This window comes from Zeus faber (genome assembly GCF_960531495.2).
Source record: "Zeus faber genome assembly, chromosome: 2".
NCBI classification, from domain to species: Eukaryota; Metazoa; Chordata; class Actinopteri; order Zeiformes; family Zeidae; genus Zeus; species Zeus faber.
Genome location: NC_137189.1, coordinates 42,625,076 through 42,649,845, shown reverse-complemented (window position 1 = coordinate 42,649,845; position 24,770 = coordinate 42,625,076). Strand labels below are relative to the sequence as shown.

Below are 24,770 nucleotides of genomic sequence, written 5' to 3'. Positions count from 1 at the left end.
AAAATAACCGCTACGGATTTCAACACACAAACACTACTGTATATCACACCAAAACTGATGATTTACTCATGTAATATAACGATTTAATGTATAATGTCTAATCTTACTGTGTAATTATTTATCATATCCTTTCATTTAGAATTACCAATTTACTAATACTTCATGCTATTGTGCCAATCTGTTACTGCTGTAACACTGCAAACTACCCCACTGTGGGATAGATAAAGGATTATCGTATCTCAATCAGGAGATGACTTTGATACAAGAACAAAAAAACAATAAAACTCAAAGAGAAAAATAAATAACTCAAACTTTACAAACTAAAAACGAATGCATTTCTGCTACTATTATGCATCATATCTGCTCTCCGCGACATCACAAAAATATTTTTTCCTATTTATATTGAATATATATCAATTTACTTTGTGATAAAATCTTTTACACAAAATTTCACAAAAATATTCACAAACTACGGTTCTGAGGTTCTCATTATACTCATCTTTACCAAAGTTGCGTTAATGAACCAACAGACACTTTTCCCAGCAACTTAAAACCTGCTACAACGCCACACCGCTTTGATCAATATCACAATCATCTCTTTGAACACAATCCAACAGTTCAAACTGTTCAAGTTCAGGAGATCAATATATATTCAAATTACCTTAGCATAGACTACTGTTGTAAATTGGCACTTAAATTCAATTAGTCTGCTAAACACCACTAGTTAACCATAATCACACAGAGCACCATTTGACTATTGGTTAAATCACAGCGCCCTGCAGCTTGCTCTGCTGAACCAATATCTTACTAAAATGATATTCACAACTCTCTTTGCTCCAAGTTCCATCCGAAACATATCCCAAATGCATCATGCGCTAACTTTTCCACTTTCCCATCAACTTCCATAATCCTTTCAGTCTATCAGCTAACTTTACAGCTCTTTCTTGCATTGCTATACTTTTTCCAAATTAATTTAAAGCCCTGCAGTTTCCTTTTCAGCCATCCCACCAGATATTTTAGACCTTAATGCTTCTGCTTCACCAGGGACCCTGTGTGTAAAGCTAGTTTGACATGTTATGTACACCACACATACAGAAGGAGCCACTTGAAGAGGGCTGTCCCAGCTGGTTGACAGCCGAATTACAACCAGCCTCCAACCAACTTCCAGCCAGTTTCCAGCAAACTACCAGGCGGCTCCCAACCAGCTGGAATTTCTCCTCCCTCTCATGTGTCCTGACAGGGCGTGTTTAATTTCGACTGTAAACACGCCCATTCATTAAATTGCAGTGTGTCACTGTTGTACTGTTTAGTAACTTGCAAAATAGTCTTAAACCAACATGGAAAAGAATCGTGATCAGATCATGGATCGTGATCCTGTCTGAAAAAATGTATAGATGCCATATTGCCCAACCAACTGAATACCTCTCCCCATGGCGGCCTCCGTGGAAGAGACAATGGCCGCAAAAGGCCGTCTCCAGAGCCAGTGTTTGGTTTCTCCGTTCTGGGCTACTATAGAAACATGGCGGCGCCACATGACGGCCTCTGTGAAAGTGTACCCGCACCCAATGGCGATAAAAATGGCTCATTCTAACGGCAACGCGACGATTCTTATTTTCATGGGATTATACACTCATTAAAACATACTTATGAATATATGACATTTCTGCAAGTCCGTTCCCTAAATTCTACACACTTCACCTTTAAAGTATAAACCGGATTGTCATCTCACTTTTTGTTTTTTCTGATGACCATTATCTGTGGGCATCCTTTTTTAGGAAGAGGTGGACGCCGGGGCCATCGTGGTGCAGGAGGCCGTGCCGGTGCACGTGGGCGACACGGAGGAGAGCCTGTCGGAACGGATCCGCGAGGCCGAGCACAAGGCCTTCCCTGCAGCACTGGAGCTGGTGGCCAGTGGTGCCGTGCGGCTTGGGCAGGACGGACGCATCGCTTGGAGCTCATAGAATGGTCAGGGTGGGGGGTGGTCATCCATAGTCGTGGAAAATGAACAAAGTATATATATTTTTTGTGACCGAATGTGTGTGTGAAAACTATTAATGACATAGGTATTGGGTTTGGGGAAAAGGACGGCTTCAACACTTTAACGGCTGCAATGACCTCTTCTGCAGGTAGATGCCACTGTTGGACCGGCAGTTTCTAAACGTTTCAAACTTGCCATCCCTACTAATAAACTTTGAGAAAGTTTAAAAATATCAGTCGGAACAGAGTGGGGCAGTTTCCAGAATGCCAAGTGAAAAGCGTTATTGGTGCTCGCAATTCCAATTCTTAAACACATGGATCAGTGGTTCCCAACCTGAGGTGCCGACCCTCACAGGTGATTATACATCCCAGGGAGTGCGGGGTAGACAGGGTTTAATCCAAATCAGGACTAAGATGAGCCTACTTAAATTAATCCAGAGTTCAAAAAAGCCTTTCTGAGATGCTGCTTAAGTTGAGATGAATTATTTCTAGACTAACGTCATGAAGGACAAGTCAGCTCCTTCTGTCTGGTCTGAGGCCACATCCATTAATCCAGAGATAAACCTGCCTCTGGCCAGCATTAATTTAAACCTTTACTTAGACCTAGATCAGCTCTAATCTTCCTTCTGGAAACCAGATTTTTTTAGATCAAGACTAGGGCAAGTCTGAGAGGCAGTTTTAGTTAGTCCAGATTAAAAATGTGGTTTAGTCTAAGATTCGGCCAAATCCGTGTCCGCAAAACCGCCCCTAGATGTTCTTATGTATTATGTCCGAAAAAACCCTGCTCTTTCTACTCTGAAAATGGCACAGAGAGCGGGAGACAAAGAGCAGAAGTAAAGATGAGTTGAAATGTTTGCTGAGGTCCGCCAGTCAGAACGATGACGATAAATCCAAACATAAATACTTTCAGATGCTTCAAAATGGAGTCGTTTCGTTATTCCCCTCCGAGTCAAGTCATGCGTAATCCAGGGGGAGTCTTCTGACGCGATGCTTCGAGGTTAACATCTCAGCCACAACAGGGATTCGTTGCTTTGACCTAAATGTTTTTTTTTTTTTTTTTTTTAACAGAAACAACTCTTGTGATGCCGATGGAAGTGCCGAGGCCCTCCCTCTCCTTGCTGCGTCTGTTTACATATTTGGAATCATTCCTTGGACACAAAACCTGGAAACCACCAAAAGTGACATTCCATTAATCACTGTAATTAACTTAGAAAGAGAGAAGTTGTTACTCAGTTGCTTCCGATGTATTTCCAGCGCTCCTGCTGTGACTGCTGTCTGCGTAGCGCAATTTATTCTTGCTTGTCCTTGAAGAAATAAACCTGAACTTAACTTCACCAGAATCAATGTGTTTTGTTTTTTGCTTTGAAATGAGTGAACAAACCTCGGATACTAGTCCCGACTTGGGCAAACCTCTTACCTTCAGCGGTGTTCGTGGCCACTGGCGATCAACGGTTTGACTTTTTTTTTTCCAGATTTGGTTCTTGACGAGTCACTCCGTTAAAAGTGTAGTTCCATTTTCCGACTGTTCAGTGGATTTAGTTTGTTTAAGCACTTTGGTGAACGAGAGGCTGAAGACTTGTCGGTTCCGAGTTGTCAATGGAATTCTCACAAGAATAATTTCATTCTGTCAAAGTTATTTATTTCTAGGGGGGGGGGGGGGGGTGTAAAGCATAAATCAGTCACATTCAATATGAATTATGCCAAATGCCTATTTTGCATTGGACTCTTAAGTCCTCAGTCAGTTTCAGTTTGAGTGAAAGATTCACTCTGACGGAGTGACTCCTGACTCACCCCCTTTTTTTTTTCCTGATTGAGTCTGTACGGTACAGAGTCTTGTAAAAAAAAAAAAAAAAAGTCCTTAAGTCCTTTTCTGAATCCATGGTTTAATGCGCTGCGAGGAAAAGCCGCTCCGTCTTAACGTCCTCACACCCTTTGGAAGCAGTGGACGGACAGCCTCTCCTCACCGGCCCTCCTGGAGAGGCACAGCGCCCCCTCCAGGCCGCTCTCCTTCAGTAAAGCGACTATCTCCTCTGTGTGGGAGGAAGGAGAAAATGGACAATTATGATTGTCCGCTGAAATCCACATGACTAGTTTCCATCCCAGTTGTATGGCAGCCCTGAGAGCTCAACACACTGTAACATAAGGAAAAACATGCAAATAGACAAAATGCAAAAGCCCCACATAAAGGAGGTGAGCAACAATGGATGCACTGATTTATCTGCAATAAAATATATTAAACTAAACTGTTGTGTGTAGTTATCAATAAGAATTTATACAAGTAATAACCTGGAGCTGCAATTATCACCAAACCAATTGCGCTGCGCGAGACCACCGTGTCCAAATCCTCCATCCGCTTTCTCGCTACTCTACTGCACTGAGTCACTGATCCAGTGATTCTTTCGCAGGGATACACTCACTGAGTAAACGTGATTCGGAATCAGGTTTGCTCTCAACTGACAGAGCTCAACTGGACTGACCGATGAAGGAACCGTTTCAGGTAGTGATTCATTTCAGTTCCTTCACCCAAAAGATTTGAATCGTTAAAACATTGTCGTTCAACGAAAATCGCTATTCTGGGAATAGGCAAAATAGTTGTTAACAAAGAGAAGATCTCCAGAGCAGTTCTCCGGGGCTAGGATATCACCTTGAAAAGGTATTCGGGGAATAGGCAAAATAATTGTTAAGAAATTGTAAAACAAGGTTTCTTTGATTCATTTCTTCCACTGCACCATAACTTTTATGCACTATGTATTATTTTACTTCATGCATTCTATGTCCTTTGATAATTGTTTCTTTGCACTTTGTCTTCATGCTTTTTTATGTTTTATGTAAAGTCAAATTTAGTGACATCCAGCCCTGAGGCTGCGGATTGCTACAAACCGAATCCCCCTCCCTCCCCTCACCCCTCCTTTCCAATGACGTAGGCGAAAAACGCGTCTTCGTGGACGCAGACCCACTACCTACTGTATCTAGATATAAGGGGCTCATTTTAAGGTAATGAAAACACGATTCTCATTTTTATGGGATTGTAGACTAATAAAAACATACTCACGAATATTATATTCCATTTCTGCCAAGTCCGTTCCTTAAATTCTACACACCACCTTTATATAGCCTAAATAAAAAATGTGGATTGATATAAAAGTTGTTTTTTTCTATTTATTAATTCCATGGAGGCTGTTTGGTGCTTGTAGCGAGGAAGCAGATGGAGGATTTGGACACGGTGGTCTCGTGCAGAACGGTTGGTCTGGTGATAGTTGGGACACCAGGTTATTATTCATATAAATTCTTATACAATTACAGACACTAAGTAATTTAGTGTAATATATTTTATTGCAGATAAATCCGTTGTTGCTCACTTCGGTTGCGCTGTGGCTTTTGCATTTGTGTTTTATCTATTTGCATGTGTTTTCTGATGTTGCAGTGCGTTGGGCTCAAATTGGGATTTTTCTAACTCACCCGGTTGGTTCTCTGCGATGGTGATGAGGTAGAAAAGGCCCTTGTTGGACAGCAGCTGCGTCACGGCGGGGAGGAATCTGTCGATCACCTCTCGGCCCCTGCTCCCGCCAGCCCAGGACGCCTCGATGCCGCTGCCGCCGACCTGGAACAGCGCAGACGTACAATTAAGGCAACACTATGTATCTTCACTTACATAATGTTCGGCTCGTTAGTTGCTAATAACGGGGGTTTTTTTGCCTGGTTAAATTTATTAAAAAGAAAACGATAAATTCTAAACTTGCCGGTCAAAATGTCAGGCATTAATGCTCGTACAAAACGTGGCCGATTCCACCTCCCCAACGACGGGGGCGGCCATTACTTTCATTGCGCCACAGGGTTCGCTTCACCCTCTGACTCGCACGGGCGAGCCGATCTGCCAGGCCGAGCACATCTGGTAACTACAGCGGTAACGGGAGTGGGGGGGGGGATCCTTGCGCCCTCTCTCCCCGCAGCTCTGGGCAGCCGTGGACTGAATGCTCGCGGAAGCGGCGAGGTCCGTGCAAGGGGACTGCGACCGAGGTGTACGTCATATCTGCGTTTGTAACATGGACTGCTTTTGAAACGCGGTTCACCTTTGTCCGGTAAAATGTATTATTTTCGGACGCCGGACACAGTTTCACAACGTTGGCGTAAAAGTGCAGCTGCACTCAGATACCGAAGGGGCGCCAAATACCAAGCGTTACATAGCGCTGCTTTAAATACGACCCCAGGTTTGCCCCAATTTTGAACATTGAGTAGAGAGGGCGGGTGACCTCTTCCGACGGTGTGACCACGTAGGGCGGGTTGAAAAGCAGGACGTCCACCTTCCCACACAACCTGGGCACCAGACACTCAACCTGGAACATGAGGGGGGGGGGGGGGGGGGGGCAGTTTGAGATGAGGAAGTTTGTGAGAGCAAATGTGTTCAACTTAAAAGATTGCATTCCTAAATCGCAGGGAAACATCTGTTCGCCTCCGATGAGAAAAACGATTCGTAAGCAGCGGATAAATCTTTTTAACGACTGACTCTGGGTTCACTCACTTCCACACGAGAACTGAACATAATTACTGACTAAAGTAAAATTCCAAAGCAAAGAAGAAAAAAAAAAAAAAAAGCCGTAATTCATATTCAATGCGATTGATTTACTCTTTCACATTTTGTCGAAAGTAAATTATCTATATCCATCCTTTCACACTCAAACAGAGCCCAAAATCAAATAATAATGCAACAAGTAATAATGCAAGGGGGGATTTTTGACATGCTCTTGGCATCACATTTTCAATTATTTTTGTGTTTGTCGATGAGACCATCTCTAATTTCAACCAGGTGTCTGTGGATCTCAAAGACTTCCAGCCAGGCGCTGGTGTCATCGTTGTATTTTTAATCATTGTTGACGCGGGATGATCCTACCAGGTCTGTGAGGATGGGCTGCAGAGGCACCTTGTTACAGGACGCCGTGTGCGCGGTGCATTCCGCCGCCGCCAGATTCACATCCGTGCACCTGAGCGGGGGGAATCGGTTTCAACTCAAAATTCCAGGTTTATTTGATTTACATGACGCGGCGTCGGAAAATGGCTCCTCCCACATCGCCGCCGACTGACACAACGTCTCCTTCTCAAACGATGTCCTCATTATTTCAGTGACGACAAATCAGCGCACTCACAACGTCCCGTTTCCAAATGGAAACGCAGTATTCCAGACCTTCATTTGGCCATGTCAGGGTTTTTATCTATTTATTATCATTTGAACCTTATCTCTAAGGTTTGTGATTTATAGTTAAAGGTTTTCCCATTGTTGACACAATATAAACGTGCACAGTTCAATAATTGGAACAAAAGACACTAACACCCATTTTTCTACATATGTATCCCTGTAAGCTATTTCAGGATTATTTCATAATAGCTAATGATGTCCGTACCATTTCATGATTGTAAATGTACATTTTATTGCAGGAATTCAGATAAAACTTCCCTAGGCTACTATATCTTGACTGTTTGACTGCTGAGAGAGCACACGGCTCTTTGTAACATGCCTTCAGCCTGATTTACACTGAATCAGGAAACGCATCCGACGTTGGGATCCTGCCCCCTAGCGGTCGTCGGATGACCTGTGTTTAGGTTTCTCATCGAGCCGATTTTCCTGTGGGATCTGAACACGGTCTCTTCTTTCAACTTTTTTCCCCTCCGGCGGAAATCATGGCAAACGGGTGGAGCTTATCACGTGCAAGATCCGACTTTTCTATAGAAATGAAGGCAGCTGGTTTGTCGTTGTTTGTCGGATTCAGTGTAAAGCCAGGCTTTAGACGACGGCAACAAAAAAAATAAAAAATCAACATCCACGATGGTGAATGTCACATTTATTTAAAGTGATTCATCAGCAACACGGGCCTCAAAACTCACAGGTATAAAGCTGAGGGTCCGATCACAGAGGCCAGGAAGGCAGAGACCACGCCCGACCCGCTGCCCACCTCCACACACACTGCAGGCCTGGACGGAGAAAAGAAAAAACACATCAAACTCCTCTTTTTTTAAATCAATAGTTCATTCCGACTGAAAGAATACTTGTGGCGATGAGTATTAGATACCAACTGTATCTAAAATATTTGATATAAATACTTTAAATATGTGAAAAATATATTTAAAATATTGATATTTTATGTATCAAAAACAAATATCACAGTTTTTGGATATAAACAATAGACCAAAAATTTAAGAATAAATGAATTGATAATTATCATACTTGTGTATGATATTGTGCTATTATCATATAGTCAATTAATATTAAATGAAATATTATTGTAAATTATTGTAAATGTAAATTATTGTATTTTCTATCGCCCAGTTTGTTTGCTTGAGAGAGAAGATAGATATATAAAGAGATAGAGATATAGAGAAATAGAGAAAGAGAGATGTAGAGAAAGAGAGAGATAAAGATAGAGAGAGATTGAGAGATAAGAGATATAGAGATAGATATAGACAGAGATATAGGAGAGAAGAGAGGTAGAGAGATGGAGAGAGAGATATATAGAGACAGACAGACAGACAGACAGACAGACAGATAGATAGATAGATAGATAGATAGATAGATAGATAGATACATAGATACATAGATAGATAGATAGACAGATTTTTGTTGTGCGACTAATAGTGTAATTGGGGTACTATCAATATTACTTATTCTAGACAGACAGACAGACAGATAGATAGATAGATAGACAGATAGTTAGATAGACAGATAGATAGATAGACAGATAGATAGATAGATAGATAGATAGATAGATAGATAGATAGATAGATAGATAGATAGATAGATAGATAGATAGATAGATAGATAGACAGACAGACAGACAGACAGACAGACAGACAGACAGACAGACAGACAGACAGACAGATAGATAGATAGATAGATAGATAGATAGATAGACAGACAGACAGACAGATAGATAGATAGATAGACAGACAGATAGATAGATAGACAGACAGACAGACAGACAGACAGACGTGGAGCGTGAGAGAGAGACCTTAAAAGCCGCAGCCTCTCGGCGTCCTTCTCCAGGGCATCGATCAGGAGAAACGAGTCCTCCGCGGGCTCGTACACCTCGCTGAACTGCCCCCGTCCGGCGTGGGAGTACAGCGGCGTGGGGAGGCTGGAAGACATTCGTATTTATAACTATTACTTATAGTATTTATATGTATTCTTTATACTATTTATATGTATTCTTTATAGTAGTTATATGTGTTACTAATAGTATGTTATGGAGTTTATTTATCGGAGGGACTGTCAGGGAGGGGAAGCTTTGCGCCCTATCGGCTCCCATGCCGTTAAAAAGCGTTACTTCCGGATACGCTCCCCATACGTCATGCCTACAAAATTAATGATGCGTTCCCTGAGCCTCGGATATTTATAATTCCCCACCCATGAGCTAAACGTCTTCCTTGTAATATTGAAAACGTGAGGAAAAAAATGCCTTCCCCGCCTCAGTAGTACGTTGTAATGTAAAAATATCACATTTTCAAGTTATGAAAATATGTCACGTTTCTATATATCTTTATAATTCCTACGTGGAAACTCAATTTCCCTAGGAACTATTCTGGACGTTGGATTATGGTTGAACATTGTATTTGTTGTTGTGTATGTATATGTTTCCATTGCTCCTGTTCTGGAAAAGTTTGAGGCGGGTTTTCAAATAAATTGGATTTTGCGAGTTGTAAGACATCGTTGGAATGCAGCAGGACTCTGTCTCCACGCCCATCCGTTCAGCGTCATTAACTGTGTTTTGTTTTTGTTTTGACATTTTTGTTTATTCTACGTTGACGTCATAACTTTCTGTCGCGTTGAGATGTGGCTTTCACGACATCATCATTCTCGTTCTGTTGTTTTTTTTTTTCTATTCGCTGCTTTTTTTTTTGTGTCAACGTGTTCAATAAAACCTATTTGTAAAAAACAAATAAAATAAAATCTACGAATTGATGTTGTTTGTATATTAAAGTATATTAAAGTGTTGTATGTATATTAAAGTATATTAAAGTGTTGTATGTATATTAAAGTATATTAAAGTGTTGTATGTATATTAAAGTATATTAAAGTGTTGTTTGTATATTAAAGTATATTAAAGTGTTGTATGTATATTAAAGTATATTAAAGTGTTGTATGTATATTAAAGTATATTAAAGTGTTGTATGTATATTAAAGTATATTAAAGTGTTGTTTGTATATTAAAGTATATTAAAGTGTTGTATGTATATTAAAGTATATTAAAGTGTTGTATGTATATTAAAGTATATTAAAGTGTTGTATGTATATTAAAGTATATTAAAGTGTTGTATGTATATCACAGATTACTTTTTTTATACCAGATGAAATTGAAAATTAAAAAACACAAACGGCTGCGGCAGGGACGAAGTAGTAACTAATATCAATAGAAGAAGAACAGTAATGGGTTTCACACAGTAATCAGTAATATAGGTAATATCACAGTAATATACAGTAATACAGGTACGAGTAATGAATAAGTAATATATGTGAATAAGTCATATTCACAAGAGTAATATTGGATATTTATATAATAACATTGGATATACTGTATCTTGGGACTAGCCCTCCTCTACCATCCTCCTCTGGCCGGAGCGACTGCACCAGAACAAGGCTGCGGGTCCGGGTGATGTCAGGCCCAGGGTCCCGAAGGCCTGCGCGGACCAGCAGCGTGGGATTCCACGGCACCTCTTTGACCTCAGCCCGGGCCAGGGGAAGGTTCCAGCGCCGTGGAAGACGTCCTTGCCTTGTTTCGATACCGAAGAGGCCTTGGAAGTCCCCTCCATCTGCCCTCAACGACTATGTACAGACCGGTCGCCTTAACTTCACACATCACGAAAGTCCCGGAGAGGCTGATATCGGCCCGTCTCACACCCGCGGCGAGCGCCTCTCTGGGCCCACTGCCGTTTGCCTGCCGTTGACGTGTATGTCAATGCTTCTGCAACACTGGAATTTCCATTTGGTGATAATAAAGTATTTTTTTATCTTATCTTATTATCTTATTTCTGTACATGATAAAACATAATAATAATAATAATAATAATAATAATAATAATAATAATAATAATAATAATAATAATTCATAACAATAAATTAGTATATGTAGTGTGTGTGTATTATGTATATAATACATTAGAATCACAGGTAAATTATGCTTCATTCATCTGCAAAATGCACAAGTATTCCATTATGAGTAAAGAAAGCTATTCCAGTGAGTTTGTTTTTCATTTGTGTATTGTAGTATACGTTCTACCCCTTTTCCCATGTTTTATTGCATCTCTTGCATTCCGCACACCCAGTGGTTCGCGTGATTAGTGACGGTTCCTCCGCCTTCCCCTCCCCGCTCCGCCGACCGCAGGCGGCGCTGCTGAGCGTCCCGGGGCCTGAAGAGGCCGCCCCTCGGACGGCGTGTCTCTTTGTTCGGGCCGCGACACAGTCACACCTGAGAGCCAGCCTGAGTTCCCTGCCACCCACCGTATTTTATCAGCCTTCATTTCGGTGAGAGCCTCTCGTCCCACCATCCCGCCGCCCCGCGGAGCGCGCCCCGGTTCATCGACGCGTTGTTTGACGCGAATCTATAGGTTTGAGGCGGCGAGAGCGGTTGTTTCTGCCTTTAAATTGTCAAAAATGTCCACGGAGAGCCAGCGCTTGATTAAATTAGCTGCATGCTAACGATAGTTAGCATATAGCATTGCCGTTTGCCGGCTCACGTAGTTATGTGTGCCCATCCAGCCGCTTTACGGGCCGCTGTGTCGGGCTGCTTTTCAGGTGGACTCCGCGGTCTCCTCGCTTTTCAGCTGCCACCGGTTGGATGGTGTATTTGGTCAAAAGGCCCCAGGCCCGGCTAGCATGCTAACAATTGCTGCCCGGCGCATGGCCAGGCCTTGTGCATCAGCACTAAAGTTGGTACTTAGTTGGCCAAGAAATCACAACCTGTTCTGTCGGAAAAGTTCAATTTCACATATTAGGAAAAACTGTCGACGGGGGTTGGTGCGTTGTCCTACAGAGAATTAGCAAAACAACCTTAAACTCAAAAATGTACAAAATGTGTTTTTTTTTACACGGAAAGGCCATGGCAGGGCTAGGAGGCAGGGTGGCTGCTAGCTTTGATTTGAATGTACATCAGATATTCTGTACAGAATGAATATGAATGTGACGCCTATTAAACGGGCACGGATATAATGGAAGAGTTTAACACTATTATAGTGATATTAACCTTTATCTTATTACGTTTTTATTTTATTAAGTATGAAGTGAATATTTCCATGGAGTCTTTAAGTATTTCACGTCAATTTTTTTTTTTTTTTTTTTTTTTTTGGCCAAATTCAAACCATTCACAATGTTCTAACGTGTCTCTGGGGGCTTGAACTCTACAGTGTCTAAATTGCAGTTGTGGCAGAGGTGTTTTCTTTAGATCATAGGGTTGATCCAGGGTTCTTACCAGGTCCTTGAGGTGCTTGAATTTCACCCTCAGAAGTTTGAGTTCTGGGTTATCTTAAATGGCCCATTTTGTGCTGAAGTGCTTGAAAAGTCCTTGACAAAAGATCCTATGATATTACCTCTGCTTTTGTTATTTAATGGGCAGGGAAACGTGAATAATCCAGCAATCTATTAAATCAGTTGCAAATACCGAAGACAATGGTGACTAGTCGATGACAGTGAGATTAATACAACCCGACAATGAGACTAGGATTTGTTGTAATTAATAAAGATCACATGGGAAGTTTATTATAATGGTTGTGCTTAAAGTGTGGAATTAAATTTCCTTGAATGAACCCTGATAATCTCAGATATTTTCCATAATGTATTCCATGGCTACTAAATTCTCCCATTAAAAGACGGAAGGATTCAATTTCAACTACAATGTGATGAGATAAATAATTCCTGTTTGTATAGATATAAGCATCCCAAACAACAGTGTGTAACTGACAGACATTCACTGGAAATTATTGCTCTGCAATATGGCCAAAAAATGTATCACAATAAAATATTTCATACCATTCGATAATGATATCACATTAAAATAAAAAATTCTGCAGCTTTAAGCAGCTGCTTAATTAACATTTCACTTAAATAAAATGTAGATAAAAATAATTATGGCAAGACAGCCTAAATCTAAATAAATCCAAGTTTTCGTTGTTGCCATTTTTTGTCGGCATGTCTCGTCGACAGTCTGCTTTGGGTCGGAACTTAAAATACCCAGGAAAAAACGGCAAGCTATCAATGTATATGGCCCTTATTTGTTAACGGTACATCAGCTATCTCCTTCTCAGAGTTGCTAATTTTGGTGTGTTTGCAAGTGCTACCTACCTGGGCGTGGCTTCATTCTATATCGACAAAAGCAATTGGCTGGAGGTGAATGTCACCTTAAGATCATCCGAATTGATTGGCTTTTTGTTGCCAAACACTTCTATAAACAAGAAAATCGGTGGAAAAAATTAACAAGTTTATTTCATTTTGACAGATATAAAAATAAAACATCGGGAATTGTATTGCCCAGCACTATTGGAAATGCAGTAAACCTGTTACTTCTGGTTACTGTTGATGACTCCTCCATTACATTTGTCAGAATAAATCTCAAGCAGTCCCTGAGCAATTAAATCGTGGATTGAAATCTCTTTCAGGGTGTCTTTTATGAATAATCAGAAGCAGCAGAAGCCAACGCTTACCGGCCAGCGTTTCAAAACTAGGAAAAGAGGTAAGTTTAACCGCCGCCCCCATGCATAAGTGTCAATGGATATGAACAGCTAAGCGAAGCGGCTAACTGGCTCCCCCTCTGCCCCCCACCCCGACAGATGAAAAGGAGAGGTTTGACCCTACTCAGTTCCAAGAAAGTATCGTTCAAGGCTTGAATCAAACTGGCACTGATTTGGAAGCCGTCGCGAAGTTCCTTGACGCCTCTGGTGCCAAGCTCGACTATCGCCGCTATGCAGAGACACTCTTTGACATCCTGGTGGCTGGCGGAATGCTGGGTGAGTGCTCTTTCCCATGCACATGTTTCTTTATCCATCTGAAGTCCAAGCTGGATTCAAAGAAGCGTTGTTATTTTGGTGTCGTCTGATATTTATCTAAATATAATCAACTTAACACACTCTTACTCCAAAGTGGTTGATTTATCTATATGAAGGAAAATCAGAGCTACATTGATATGTCATCAATAGTTTGGTCAGTATCATTAAGCAGCTTTTAGATAGATCTAAAACACACAAGATATAAAGAGTAGGTTTGGTATTTTCTGTTGCTGCCAGAAATGTTATAGCACACACAAGAATATATTGACAAACTTTGATCATACGAAAGTTGTTCATCAAGGTGTTGGGTATATATTCAAGGTCAAAATAGTCGATCAATTCCGCCGTCTAAATAAGTAAAAACAAGGTTTTATCACAGCTGTTCACAACTTTATTTCAGTTGACCCACGGTGTGAGAGGAGCCATTAGCTAATGACCTGAAAATTCATTAGAGGTGTGGATCTGCAGCAGGCTGGGCCCTCTCTCTGTCAGACTCAGACAAAGGAACGAGGCTGTAGGCTTGTGGGAGTGAGGAGTGTAAGCAACGTAGGAAGTGTTTTTGGTTTTGAAAGGCGTATTGAAAACGTCATTATATACAAAAAATCCAAATAAGATGGTTTTAGGGGAGGGAGGGAGGGGGAGAGAGAGACTTGGCCTGCTTGCTGGTGTATGCAAGATGATTTTCTGTGGCTGCTTGTAGAGGTGCACTCATACTGTAAAAACGAATAAAACAAGTGTAAGGAAATGTGATATTTACATCGTCAGACATATCTCTACAAACTACATACATCACACCTGGCAGGGGAACGCCACATTACATACAGCTTACCAGCTTATGGACTGCATGCACTGCGCATGCACGGCAATAAATTAATGCAAATTCATTGGAAACATACCTTCGTCTAGGAAGACTGCGTGGCTGTTGTGTGGTAACTTGGTGCGGGGGTGTGTTTGTCACTGTAACCGTAAGTAAAATGAAAAGGTTGTAAGACGTAAGACGCAGGCTAGGCTCTGACTGGAAGGATGTGGATCCGGGAGCCGCGAATCCAATGACATGACAAATGGGTGTTGGTTTGGAAAGACAGAGATAACAAATGCAAAGTCTAACTAAATGCCAAATCTAACCTAATTTCATAAATATCATATTATTCTAAAACGGAAAGCCACTATTCTATGGTTTCTAGCATTTTTTTTTTTTTTTTTTTTTTGCCGCGCGCGTAGAAGATTGACAGTTCTTATGGCTTGAGGGAAGAAAGTCCGTCTCAGTCTTGCTGTGTGGCTACTACACCTCCTGGTGTATAAATCCTGCAGGGAGGGGAGGGTAGTTCCAGTGGTACGTTGGGCTGAGCGCACCACCCTCTGCAGGGCCCACCTGTCCTGAGCAGTACAGTTCCCAAACCAGGCAGTAGTGTCACCTGTCAGGATGCTCTCCACTGCTCCAGAGTTAGAAGGACTTGAGTATCCTCACCAAGACCCGCAATTTCTTCAGCTGCCTGAGGTCGATCAATACACTGTCAATTTTTTTTTTTTTAAACCAAAGTCATTTCTTTTACCTGCGCGGGCGCAATTATCGACCGGATCACCAAAAAAAAAGGGGGGGGACAATTGTAACTTTGCTTTCCATTTGTTCTGTAAAACACTAAAAGCAAGGAACTCTTGCCCATGCTCTTAAACAACATTCAAGTTTTCCAATGTTTAAATAAAATCTTAAAATATATTAAATTCTCAATTGTTTAATTAAGTGTAATATGATGCACACGTTAAAACCTTCTTCCTTTTAACATGGTAGTGAATGAAAAAAAGATTAGATTCAACCCCAGTTACTGAATTTAAATCAAATATGTATCGTGTTCAATTTTTAAAGTAATGATTGCGCTTCAGAATAAAACTATTTCACAATGATTCAGTTTTGCAATTGATCCACGGTTCACATGTGTGCCGAACCGTACGGATCAACTACGTTCCGTTACACCACTGGTTTAGACCTTGAATGGTCACAATCGTCCCTCAGCGATGGTTCTCTATTTAATTGCTGCTGGAGAATTCGCCAAACTAAATTTTATGCCCCTAACAAATTCCTCTGGTCTAATAATGATTGGTACTTTAATCGGTCCTGCAGAATCTTTGGTTACAATGTTTTTGAAAGTAATCTTCTAAATCCAGCTCCAGGGGGCACACTATCTGATGACATGACCCGCACAGAGTTCTGCCTCTTCACGGCGCAAGAAGACCTGGAGACCATGCAAGCATACGCTCAGGTAAGGCCCTCCAGCCACGAGCTGTCCCATCAAATGTATTGATTTAAAATGATAAATATTTCCCCAAGTGCTGTATGATGAATTCATGCCTAAAAAAAAAATCAAGATAATACATTTAAAGAAAATATAACTGACAAAGCACACCAGCTGAAAAGAGATGGGACACTCTACACACAACAAAGAATAGTGTTTGAAGGCGTCTTTTTTTCTTTGAGGTAAATACTTTCATATTACTTATACTACACTAATTTCCATTTTAGGTTTTTAAATTATTTAAAAGTTACCTGTTTAAATACTCTTTAAATTCTGTTTTTAGATACAGTTTTATTTTAATCACAACTATACCCTTTTTTTTTTTACGTATTATGTGAAGTTGAGTTGGCTCTGAGAATAAGAGTGTCATTACCGGTAATGATGCTTGCATTGTTATCAAGTATTTGACTATAAACTTGAAACTATAATTACGTAGTTTGAGTGCTTTATTTCAAAGCTATTGAACTTTGTAATTTCAAAAATGTAAATAAAAATACTGCTTCCATTTTTAAATGAAAAAGCTGCGGAACATGAAGATTAAAATAATGCATTAAGACATGTTCTCCTTCATATGACAAAAAAATTATTGAACTTTGAAAGATGACTTCTGATCAGGGTTCAAAGGACAATATCTCAGGTAAAGGGGTTAGGGGTGAAAATCTGAAATCTCACTCTGAAATGTGATTGTGTGTGGAGTGAGAGCCATCTCATTTTGACACACTGCAGGTGAATGAATGGGCGTGTTTACAGTTGAAATTAAACACGCCCTGTCAGGACACATGAGAGGGAGGGGAAATTCCGCCGATTGGGAGCTGCGTGGTGGTCGGCTGGAAGCTGGTTGCAATTCGGCTGTCAACCGGCTGGGACAGCCCTCTTCAAGTGGCTCCTACTGTACATATTGGAGACAAGACTGTCTGCCATCTGTTCATTGGGCTTTTTAAGTGGTTAAACAGTTTCTCAAAACTTCTATCAAACCAAGAAGAGAATATCAAATGCATTAATACCGCTCAGAGGTTTAAGAAGCAAGCACAAGTATTTAACTTTTATCACAAAAACTATTTTTCTCCCAGGTTTTTAACAAGCTGATCCGGCGCTACAAGTACCTGGAGAAAGGCTTTGAAGAGGAGATAAAGAAGGTGCGTTCAGACATCCAACAGCGACTTTGAAACTTGTCAGGACTCGTCGTCCACTCCGGGGGGGGGGGGGGGGGGGGGTGTGTGTGTGTGTGTGTGTGTGTGTGTGTGTGTGTGTGTGTGTGTGTGTGTGTGTGTGTGAGAGAGAGAATAATAGCCTTTATCGGTGGTAGTTCTATTGGATGCATCTGTCTGCGAGTCGTTTCCCTTTTTTTTATTATTGTTTTCAAATTTCCCTTGTTTCTTGACGTCCTCTCCGTGCAGTTGCTGCTGTTCCTGAAGGGCTTCACTGAGTCGGAGCGCAACAAACTGGCCATGCTGGCCGGCATCCTTCTGGCCAACGGCAACATATCAGCGTCCATCCTGAACAGCCTCTTCAACGAGAACCTTGTCAAAGAGGGTGAGAATGTGTATAACATTCATAGCAAGTGAAGAGCCATGTGCAGTGTCCTCTTTTTATTTTTTTTTATTGGTTACTTGAAAAAGAGCACAAAATACATCTTTATGTTGAAGAGCAGAATTACCCCCACTGTGAATTGTTCAATCCAAGTAAGGGTTCCTGTAAATATCCAGGCCTCAAATTGGGAATACTGCTTTTAGGTATAACAATACACAAGAGTTGCTTTCATTTAACTTAAATTACTTTTCTAAAATGGGAACACTTAAAACTCCACGCTCACCATAACAGGCTATTGAAAGACGCGTGTGCTTATGGCTTTACTTATTTTTGGATGGTTGCATTTATTTAATTATTCGTAAATATGTTTTGAATCCTCTGGTTTCCACGTTGAATCCCATCCCTCATTGTTGTGGTCGTGTAGGACGGTGAGTGACCCTTTTTGTTTCCTTTGTGCAGGAGTGTCCGCAGCTTTTGCTGTCAAACTCTTCAAGGCCTGGATCAACGAGAGGGACATCAACTCTGTCGCCGGCAGTCTCCGCAAAGTCGGCATGGACAACAGGCTGATGGTATGCTGCCTCGGCTTGGCCTCGTGTTACGTGTTTTGTAATCTTTACAAATATATAGTTTAATCATATTTGGCTAGCTCTAGGTGAAATTCAGATGGCATCATTGCTATCGCCGCCATGTTAGTTGTCCAGGGGTTAACGCCAAACAACCCATTTTTCCACCAGTGTTAAATATTGCAGCTGATGGCTACTTACGTTTCTTTCTGACCACACATCGGGATCGGCAGTTATGCAGCCGATATGTCCTGATTTCTCTATAAGTATAATGAACAGAAAACATTATTTATCCCGTACTAATCTGTTTCACACTACTTTTAAGTTACTCACCAAAATAAGTCAGACTAGGCATTATAAATGCATCCCTATTTGTTTATGCCTGCGTTCAGACAGGCTCTCCAAGTAGGGAGCGATGTGGCCTTAATAGGAATCTCCAAATTAATTTGTTTCGAAAGTGATGGAAAATGGAAAATGTTATCTTTTACTTTTTACGTTTTCTTTTTTTAATCTATCACGAAGATCTTTGTGTTTATTTTGTTTGGTAATAAGTGAAAGGTTCTCAAATATGGAATTTTTAATTTAATTGAAGTTTTTCAAATTGATTTCAAGAATTTGCACTTTTTCGACAATGTCTGTCAAAACATCTGTAATCGGTGGGCTAGGACTCTCCAAAATGAGGAACAGCATCGGACCCAAAAATCTGTCATCCATCGGATGACAGATTTTTTGAAATCTGCACGTGGATTACTCTTTCAGCAGGAAAAGTGCTCAGAAAGGCAGATCCTTCAATTGTGTGAATATTTTGTCTATAATTTTTTTTATATGAATATAGTAAATGAGCTGATAGTAGCAAGTATCTGACAAGTGGGGAAATAACCCTGTATATTCTAAACCATGAAATGTACTGTATGCACCCTGTTCTGTATCTTAAGAAATTGTATTCATTCTTTTTTTAAAGGAACTCTTCCCTGCCAACAAGCGGAGCTGCGAGCATTTTTCTAAATACTTTACTGATGCCGGGCTGAAGGAGCTGTCCGACTTTGCCCGGAACCAGCAGTCCATCGGGGCCCGCAAAGAGCTCCAGAAGGAGCTCCAGCAGATGATGTCCAGCAGCGAGCCGCAGAAAGAGGTGAGATCGGGTAGGACCCCAGGAGAGGTGGGGTAGAAGTTGGCTTTTTTTGTTAACCAATTTTTACCCAGCAAGCAAAACCGTACTGCAACCAAATCCTCAGAACTCCACACACCAGCTGAAACTACACAATTAAAAAATAATTGTGATAACAGGAATCATATCATACATTCATTGGCAATTTCAACGACATCCCTCATATTGTATCAGATGCTGCGACCTGTGGTTCTGTAAGCCCTCCCTGTCGTCCCTCTCACTCAACATTCACTGATACGCAGCGCAACTGTACTTTATTATCCACAGACGCTGCATTGCTGGGGGGAAAATGGGAAGTGGAGGAGTAATAAGCACAAAAATGTAGCCGTAATTTAAACATTATAAAGTGTTTAATAGATATTTTATAATATTAAATATTAAAATATAATTTAATATTTTATCGCCTGACAATATTCCAAAATTGTGCAGACTGTGTATTAATGCATCTGTTCTGGTTGTTCAGAGTGCACAAGCTCAGATCGCGATGAAAAGTTTGACTCTTTTTTGAGACTTCTGGACGAGTCACTCAGTAAAACAAGTGGTTCCATTTAATTCAGTTGGTTTAATGCTCAGTGACTTCAGTGAATGAGAGCGAGAAAGATCGGTCATTTATTACTTCTTTTTTTTTTTTTTTTTTGCAATGATTGCAATTTATTTTGGAACAGGAAGTACCATATAAATATAATTATATTTGCACTTGCAAGTTAGAGACTTTCATTTGAAGTTTGAACCAGACATTCCCATGTTTATTATATGTTGTTATACTAAAACTCAGTGAGGGTCAAAGGTTGCATTATACTGAGACCCGGTGACTTTTTATTGGAACTCAGTGACTGTTCCATGTTCTACCATTGTTCCATAGTCAATAATAAACAGTGTCAAAATCAGCAATCTCACTATTGTGGTAAATACAAAATTGCAGCCACAGTCCGTACTTGCAGATGTGCTATAACGTGAGGGAGATCCGATCACATTTCAAGAGGTATATCCTAATGACATGAATTAGTATACTGTATTTGATTAGCCATAGTAGCTGGCATACAATGTGATCATCCTGGTTACCAGACAGCTACGGTGTGAATAACTTATGGAGTCATTTAGCTGCAGTAACTCAAACGCCACGTAGACTCCCTCTTACACTGTTCTACAAATATTTTCCCATGGTTGGCGGGACTGCATATAGTTCAGGTCTTAACCGTTTAAAACCAAGAGGTCCCTAATGGCCTTATGCCCACATCTCAGAAGTTTAAGAACGACAAACTGGTCGCTACGCTGAAAAGTTTGCTGAGAAGTGATATTCAGTAATTAGACCAATGTACATTTAGCCATGGTGATCTACAGCCTTCCTCTGGAGATGCCAACGCCTGGCAGGTCAAGTCCCAGGAACACTGTAGCTCACGTCTAAACTGTATAAACACTATAGAGCTTTGATAACACTAGATGGTGCTGCTGAAGATCCTTTTAGAGACACAACCTGTAGATGTCCAAAATGGATGAGCTTTTTGTTTTCCTGATTTTGGGCGAGCGTAACCTAAACCTGCGGCGCTCTACAGATCATCGTCTACACCCGCGAGGAGATGAAGAAATCCAACCTCTCAGAGCAGACCATGATCAGCATCATCTGGAGCAGCGTGATGAGCTGCGTTGAGTGGAACAAAAAGGAAGAGCTCGTCACCGAACAAGCCATCAGACACTTAAAGGTACAGAGACAACGAGATGGACTCCGGTGGCTGAGAAGTGGAAATGGGCGTATGACATCTATTTTGTGTGTGTGTGTGTGTGTGTGTGTGTGTGTGGGGTGTATTTGTTTTTATAAGAGCAACTCAATTTATTTGCGTTGTGAAGACGATTTGGAGCGGCTGGCCCTCTTTAAAGACGTGTAGAGGAGTGACTTGGCCAAACAGAGGAAGTAATTCATGCCCTTGGTCTTCTGCCTGTATTCAGGGCTTAAAAGTTCTCAGGCGCTGTGCCTGATTTCCGGTGTGTGGCCGTTTTAGATTCACAAACTGTTCTCGGTGGGGAGGGGGGGACTCACTCCACGTGGGGTTTTGTTTTGGATGCAGTTTATCCAATCATGTTGAGCAAACTGGTATTTTACCTTCCAATGGTATGAGAGTAACGCAGTTCTTTTTGTAATCCTATGAACAGTTAGCTGCTTTCTATGGCTGTAGCGCCGTTGTGGTGTTAGCATGTTACCTGCTGCATGGCTCAAAAATGGCAACGCAGCTTATGGAACCTGGCGAAGATACGGCCTTAGTTGAGAAAGGAGTTAAGAACAAATGGCACTGGGCATTGATAGTGGAAACGTGTGGAGCCGGGGCAACAATTCATGCCTTGAGAGGGAGTGGCTTGGACCGTTGCAGGACTACGTTCATGATCCAAAATGAATGAGGAAATAAGTGATAGTGGCCATCTTAATTTCACTAGTTTACCAGTCCTTTAAGGACATACATATTTAGTTTCTTTTCGTTCTTCATTATTTTTCCATTATCACGTTTTGTTTTTGAATTAAAAGGTTTCTATTTTTGGGGGGAATATTTCGCTGGAGGACCTACACCAATAAGTCGTGACTCCTGACTGCCGCCATCCCAGACTTTGATCACGATAAAACAATAATTACGTCTTCCTGGAGGGGGGGGGGGGGCACTGTGAAAGGAAAGCGGTGTTAACCTCGCCTTCCTCCCTCGCTGTGTTCAGCAATACAGTCCTCTGCTGAAGGCCTTCACCTCCCAGGGTCTGTCCGAGCTCAGCCTGCTGCTCAAGGTGCAGGAGTACTGCTATGACAACATCCACTTCATGAAGGCCTTCCAGAAGATCGTCGTGCTGCTCTACAAAGGTCAGTGACTTTAATTCTGGCTCCGAAGCCTTTTTGTTTTTCTCAAATCCAGATTTTCTATTGTACGGGAAATGCTGAGTTAGATGTCGTATGCTGCTTTGAAATGGAAATGTACGCTTGGCTTTTTAAAAAAAAAAAAAAAAAAGATAAAAACAAACAAACCATTAAACATGAAGGAAATTGACATGTACCCTTCGAGGTTAATGGTTCATACAACATTGTGATGAACTGTGGGATTCATTCTGTCCATAAATGGCCTTTACCCTAAAAAACATGTCTTCCTGTTGCAGTAGAGCCCTTTTAGAACACTGAGATTTGCGTCGTCGGTTCGTTTGCCTCAACCGAGCTGCTCACTCAACGTGGCACCTCTAAAAGTATTTAGCTGTGACTGTTGCCCAAAATGGCAACCGAGGGCAATTCAAACTAAATGAGTAAGTTGTGTCTGTAGAATAATTGCATTATTAACGTTGGGTTTCGTCATATACTGTAATACTCTGTATTAGTGAATTGGGTGCGTTTTTATTTCACGCGCATGTTGCAAAAACCATATGAGGGAAGTTTTTAAATTCTCAAATCCTAGAAAACAGTAAATGTCCAGCGGAGCAAAATGCTCCGTGGTGCCATCCAACACGGAGCGCTCTCCCTTTTCTCAGACATATTTTGCAATGCGATGGACATTTGTAACCGGTCCCCGGGCGCCGCTGCTCCGGGCCGCGTTCCGGCTGTTCACCGTGTCTTTAAAATGTGTAAACCCAGCTTACGCTGCTTTCTCTCCCCGGCCGCAGCGGACGTGCTGAGCGAGGAGGCCATTCTGAAGTGGTACACGGAGGCTCACGTCGCTAAGGGGAAGAGCGTCTTCCTCGAGCAGATGAAGAAGTTTGTGGAGTGGCTGAAAAACGCAGAGGAAGGTGAGCATGGGGAGAGTGTTTTGTGTGTGTATACACTGTTTTTAGGTTGAATGATGCTCGAAAGTATACCAAATATAGACGGTTTGACGCCTCTGTACTCGAGTATTATTATATTTTTTAATTGAGCCAAATCAGAAACAAGTGCACAGGTGCGGTCATGTACTAACGAGTACACGAGGACGGTGTGGGTGTACTTTACCGCGACTAACATTGTTTTCCCTCTCTCTAGAATCCGAGTCTGAGGAAGAGGAGGCGGACTGAGACCTCCCGCCGCTCCATGTGCTTCTCTTGTTTTGCTGTTTTTTTAACGAAATGGCAGCAGGAGCAGTAGAATACCTCCCTCCTCCTCCTCCTCCTCCTCCTCCTCCTCTCTTCTGCCTCCTGTTACTGCTTTGACCCCCTAACAGTTTAAAAAGGGCTTCATCAGATCCCCGAGCTGGTGATTCCTTAGAGCTGCTATGCGCACGGCTTGTGAGTTGAACCTCAAATCTTTACCGACTCACAACCAGACGTCGCAGAATTTGGCAAATATCCCTCCCCCTCCTTTTCCATCTCGGTGTAGCCTTGTGTACTACAGATGCACAACATTCCTCATGAAACGGCAGCCTCCCCCAAATTGGTTAAAGTTGCAGACCGCCTTCTCGCCGCCTGGAAGAGTCACTATGTTGTAAAACTTTCTTTTTTTTTTTTTTTTTCTTTTTTTGCCAAAGGCCGTATTTCTTTCCATCTCTGCCCTTGTATTTTGCTATCCTGAATTTAGCGTTTTGTTTATTTTCCTCCACATTGGGTAAAACTGTTCAAGCTGATGGGTGAACCCTCTGCCGTGCCCATCTGAGATGCCTCGCCAGATCATAGAGTATTTGTTTCTTACTTACTTTAATCTGATATAAACCAATTGACTTTTTATGGAATAAAGATTATTGAAATGTTTTTTTACGATCTTCTGTGATTCCTTCCTGGACGAAAGGGGGACGCACGCGCAAAACATAAAGAAACTTTGGCGTTTTGTATAAGGTGATCTCAAGCCACAAGAAAACATTGAGCCTGACTTGAGGGCTTGCCCTGTGGGAGTAAAACTATCAAACTTAATCTGATGTTAGTGTAGTAGTCGGTCTTTAAAATGTTAAACTTGGAGAGGTGTATGTCTGTATACTAAAAAAGTTAGGGAGATTTGGCTTTCGGGTGAAATTTATGGAAAATGTAAAAAGTTGACGCTACAGTGATTATTATATCTTGAAAGTAGGGCATTTAAGTAGAAGCATGCAATGGTGATTTCCTCTTCTCAAACAATTGATTGAAACAAAAGCCAACAACAGTGGTGGGTTTACCACAACAAAAAATGTCAATGTCTCAATAACTTGTCATGTGCCCTTGAGCATCAATTACAGCTTGACAACGACGTCTCATGCTGTTCACAAGTCGACTTATTGTCTGCTGAGGCCTGGCCCCCCACTCTTCTTGAAGGGCCCTCAGGTC

The 24,770-nt window shown here is 41.4% G+C and overlaps 3 protein-coding genes across 3 annotated transcripts in view; 2 read left to right on the top strand and 1 right to left on the bottom strand.

The window, feature by feature from the left end:
* gart (phosphoribosylglycinamide formyltransferase) overlaps window positions 1–3,301 on the top strand; it is a 29,563-nt gene extending 26,262 nt beyond the window's left edge. The window contains exons 22-23 of the mRNA XM_080024582.1: window positions 1,776–1,965; window positions 3,046–3,301. Coding sequence (XP_079880708.1) covers window positions 1,776–1,961 — 186 coding nt within the window. The 3' untranslated portion in view covers window positions 1,962–1,965; window positions 3,046–3,301. The remainder of the gene's footprint in view (window positions 1–1,775; window positions 1,966–3,045) is intronic.
* A 451-nt stretch (window positions 3,302–3,752) lies between these two features.
* Window positions 3,753–9,197, bottom strand: hemk2 (HemK methyltransferase 2, ETF1 glutamine and histone H4 lysine). The gene is made up of 6 exons (XM_079996697.1): window positions 8,976–9,197; window positions 7,855–7,941; window positions 6,866–6,956; window positions 6,228–6,311; window positions 5,437–5,578; window positions 3,753–4,007 (listed from the first exon to the last, which is right to left on the bottom strand). The coding sequence occupies exons 1-6, from the start codon at window positions 9,110–9,112 to the stop codon at window positions 3,901–3,903; spliced, it is 648 nt and encodes a 215-aa protein (XP_079852823.1). The 5' UTR covers window positions 9,113–9,197; the 3' UTR covers window positions 3,753–3,900.
* Window positions 9,198–11,378: 2,181 nt separating this feature from the next.
* LOC307248296 (eIF5-mimic protein 2-A-like) lies at window positions 11,379–24,224 on the top strand. Its single transcript, XM_080024649.1, has 12 exons — window positions 11,379–11,485; window positions 13,612–13,685; window positions 13,783–13,959; window positions 16,162–16,256; window positions 17,360–17,425; window positions 17,687–17,822; window positions 18,279–18,388; window positions 19,344–19,514; window positions 21,104–21,250; window positions 22,248–22,386; window positions 23,172–23,294; window positions 23,524–24,224. Exons 2-12 carry the CDS (start codon window positions 13,622–13,624, stop codon window positions 23,553–23,555), a joined length of 1,260 nt encoding a protein of 419 aa, XP_079880775.1. The 5' UTR covers window positions 11,379–11,485; window positions 13,612–13,621; the 3' UTR covers window positions 23,556–24,224.
* Window positions 24,225–24,770: the final 546 nt, after the last annotated feature.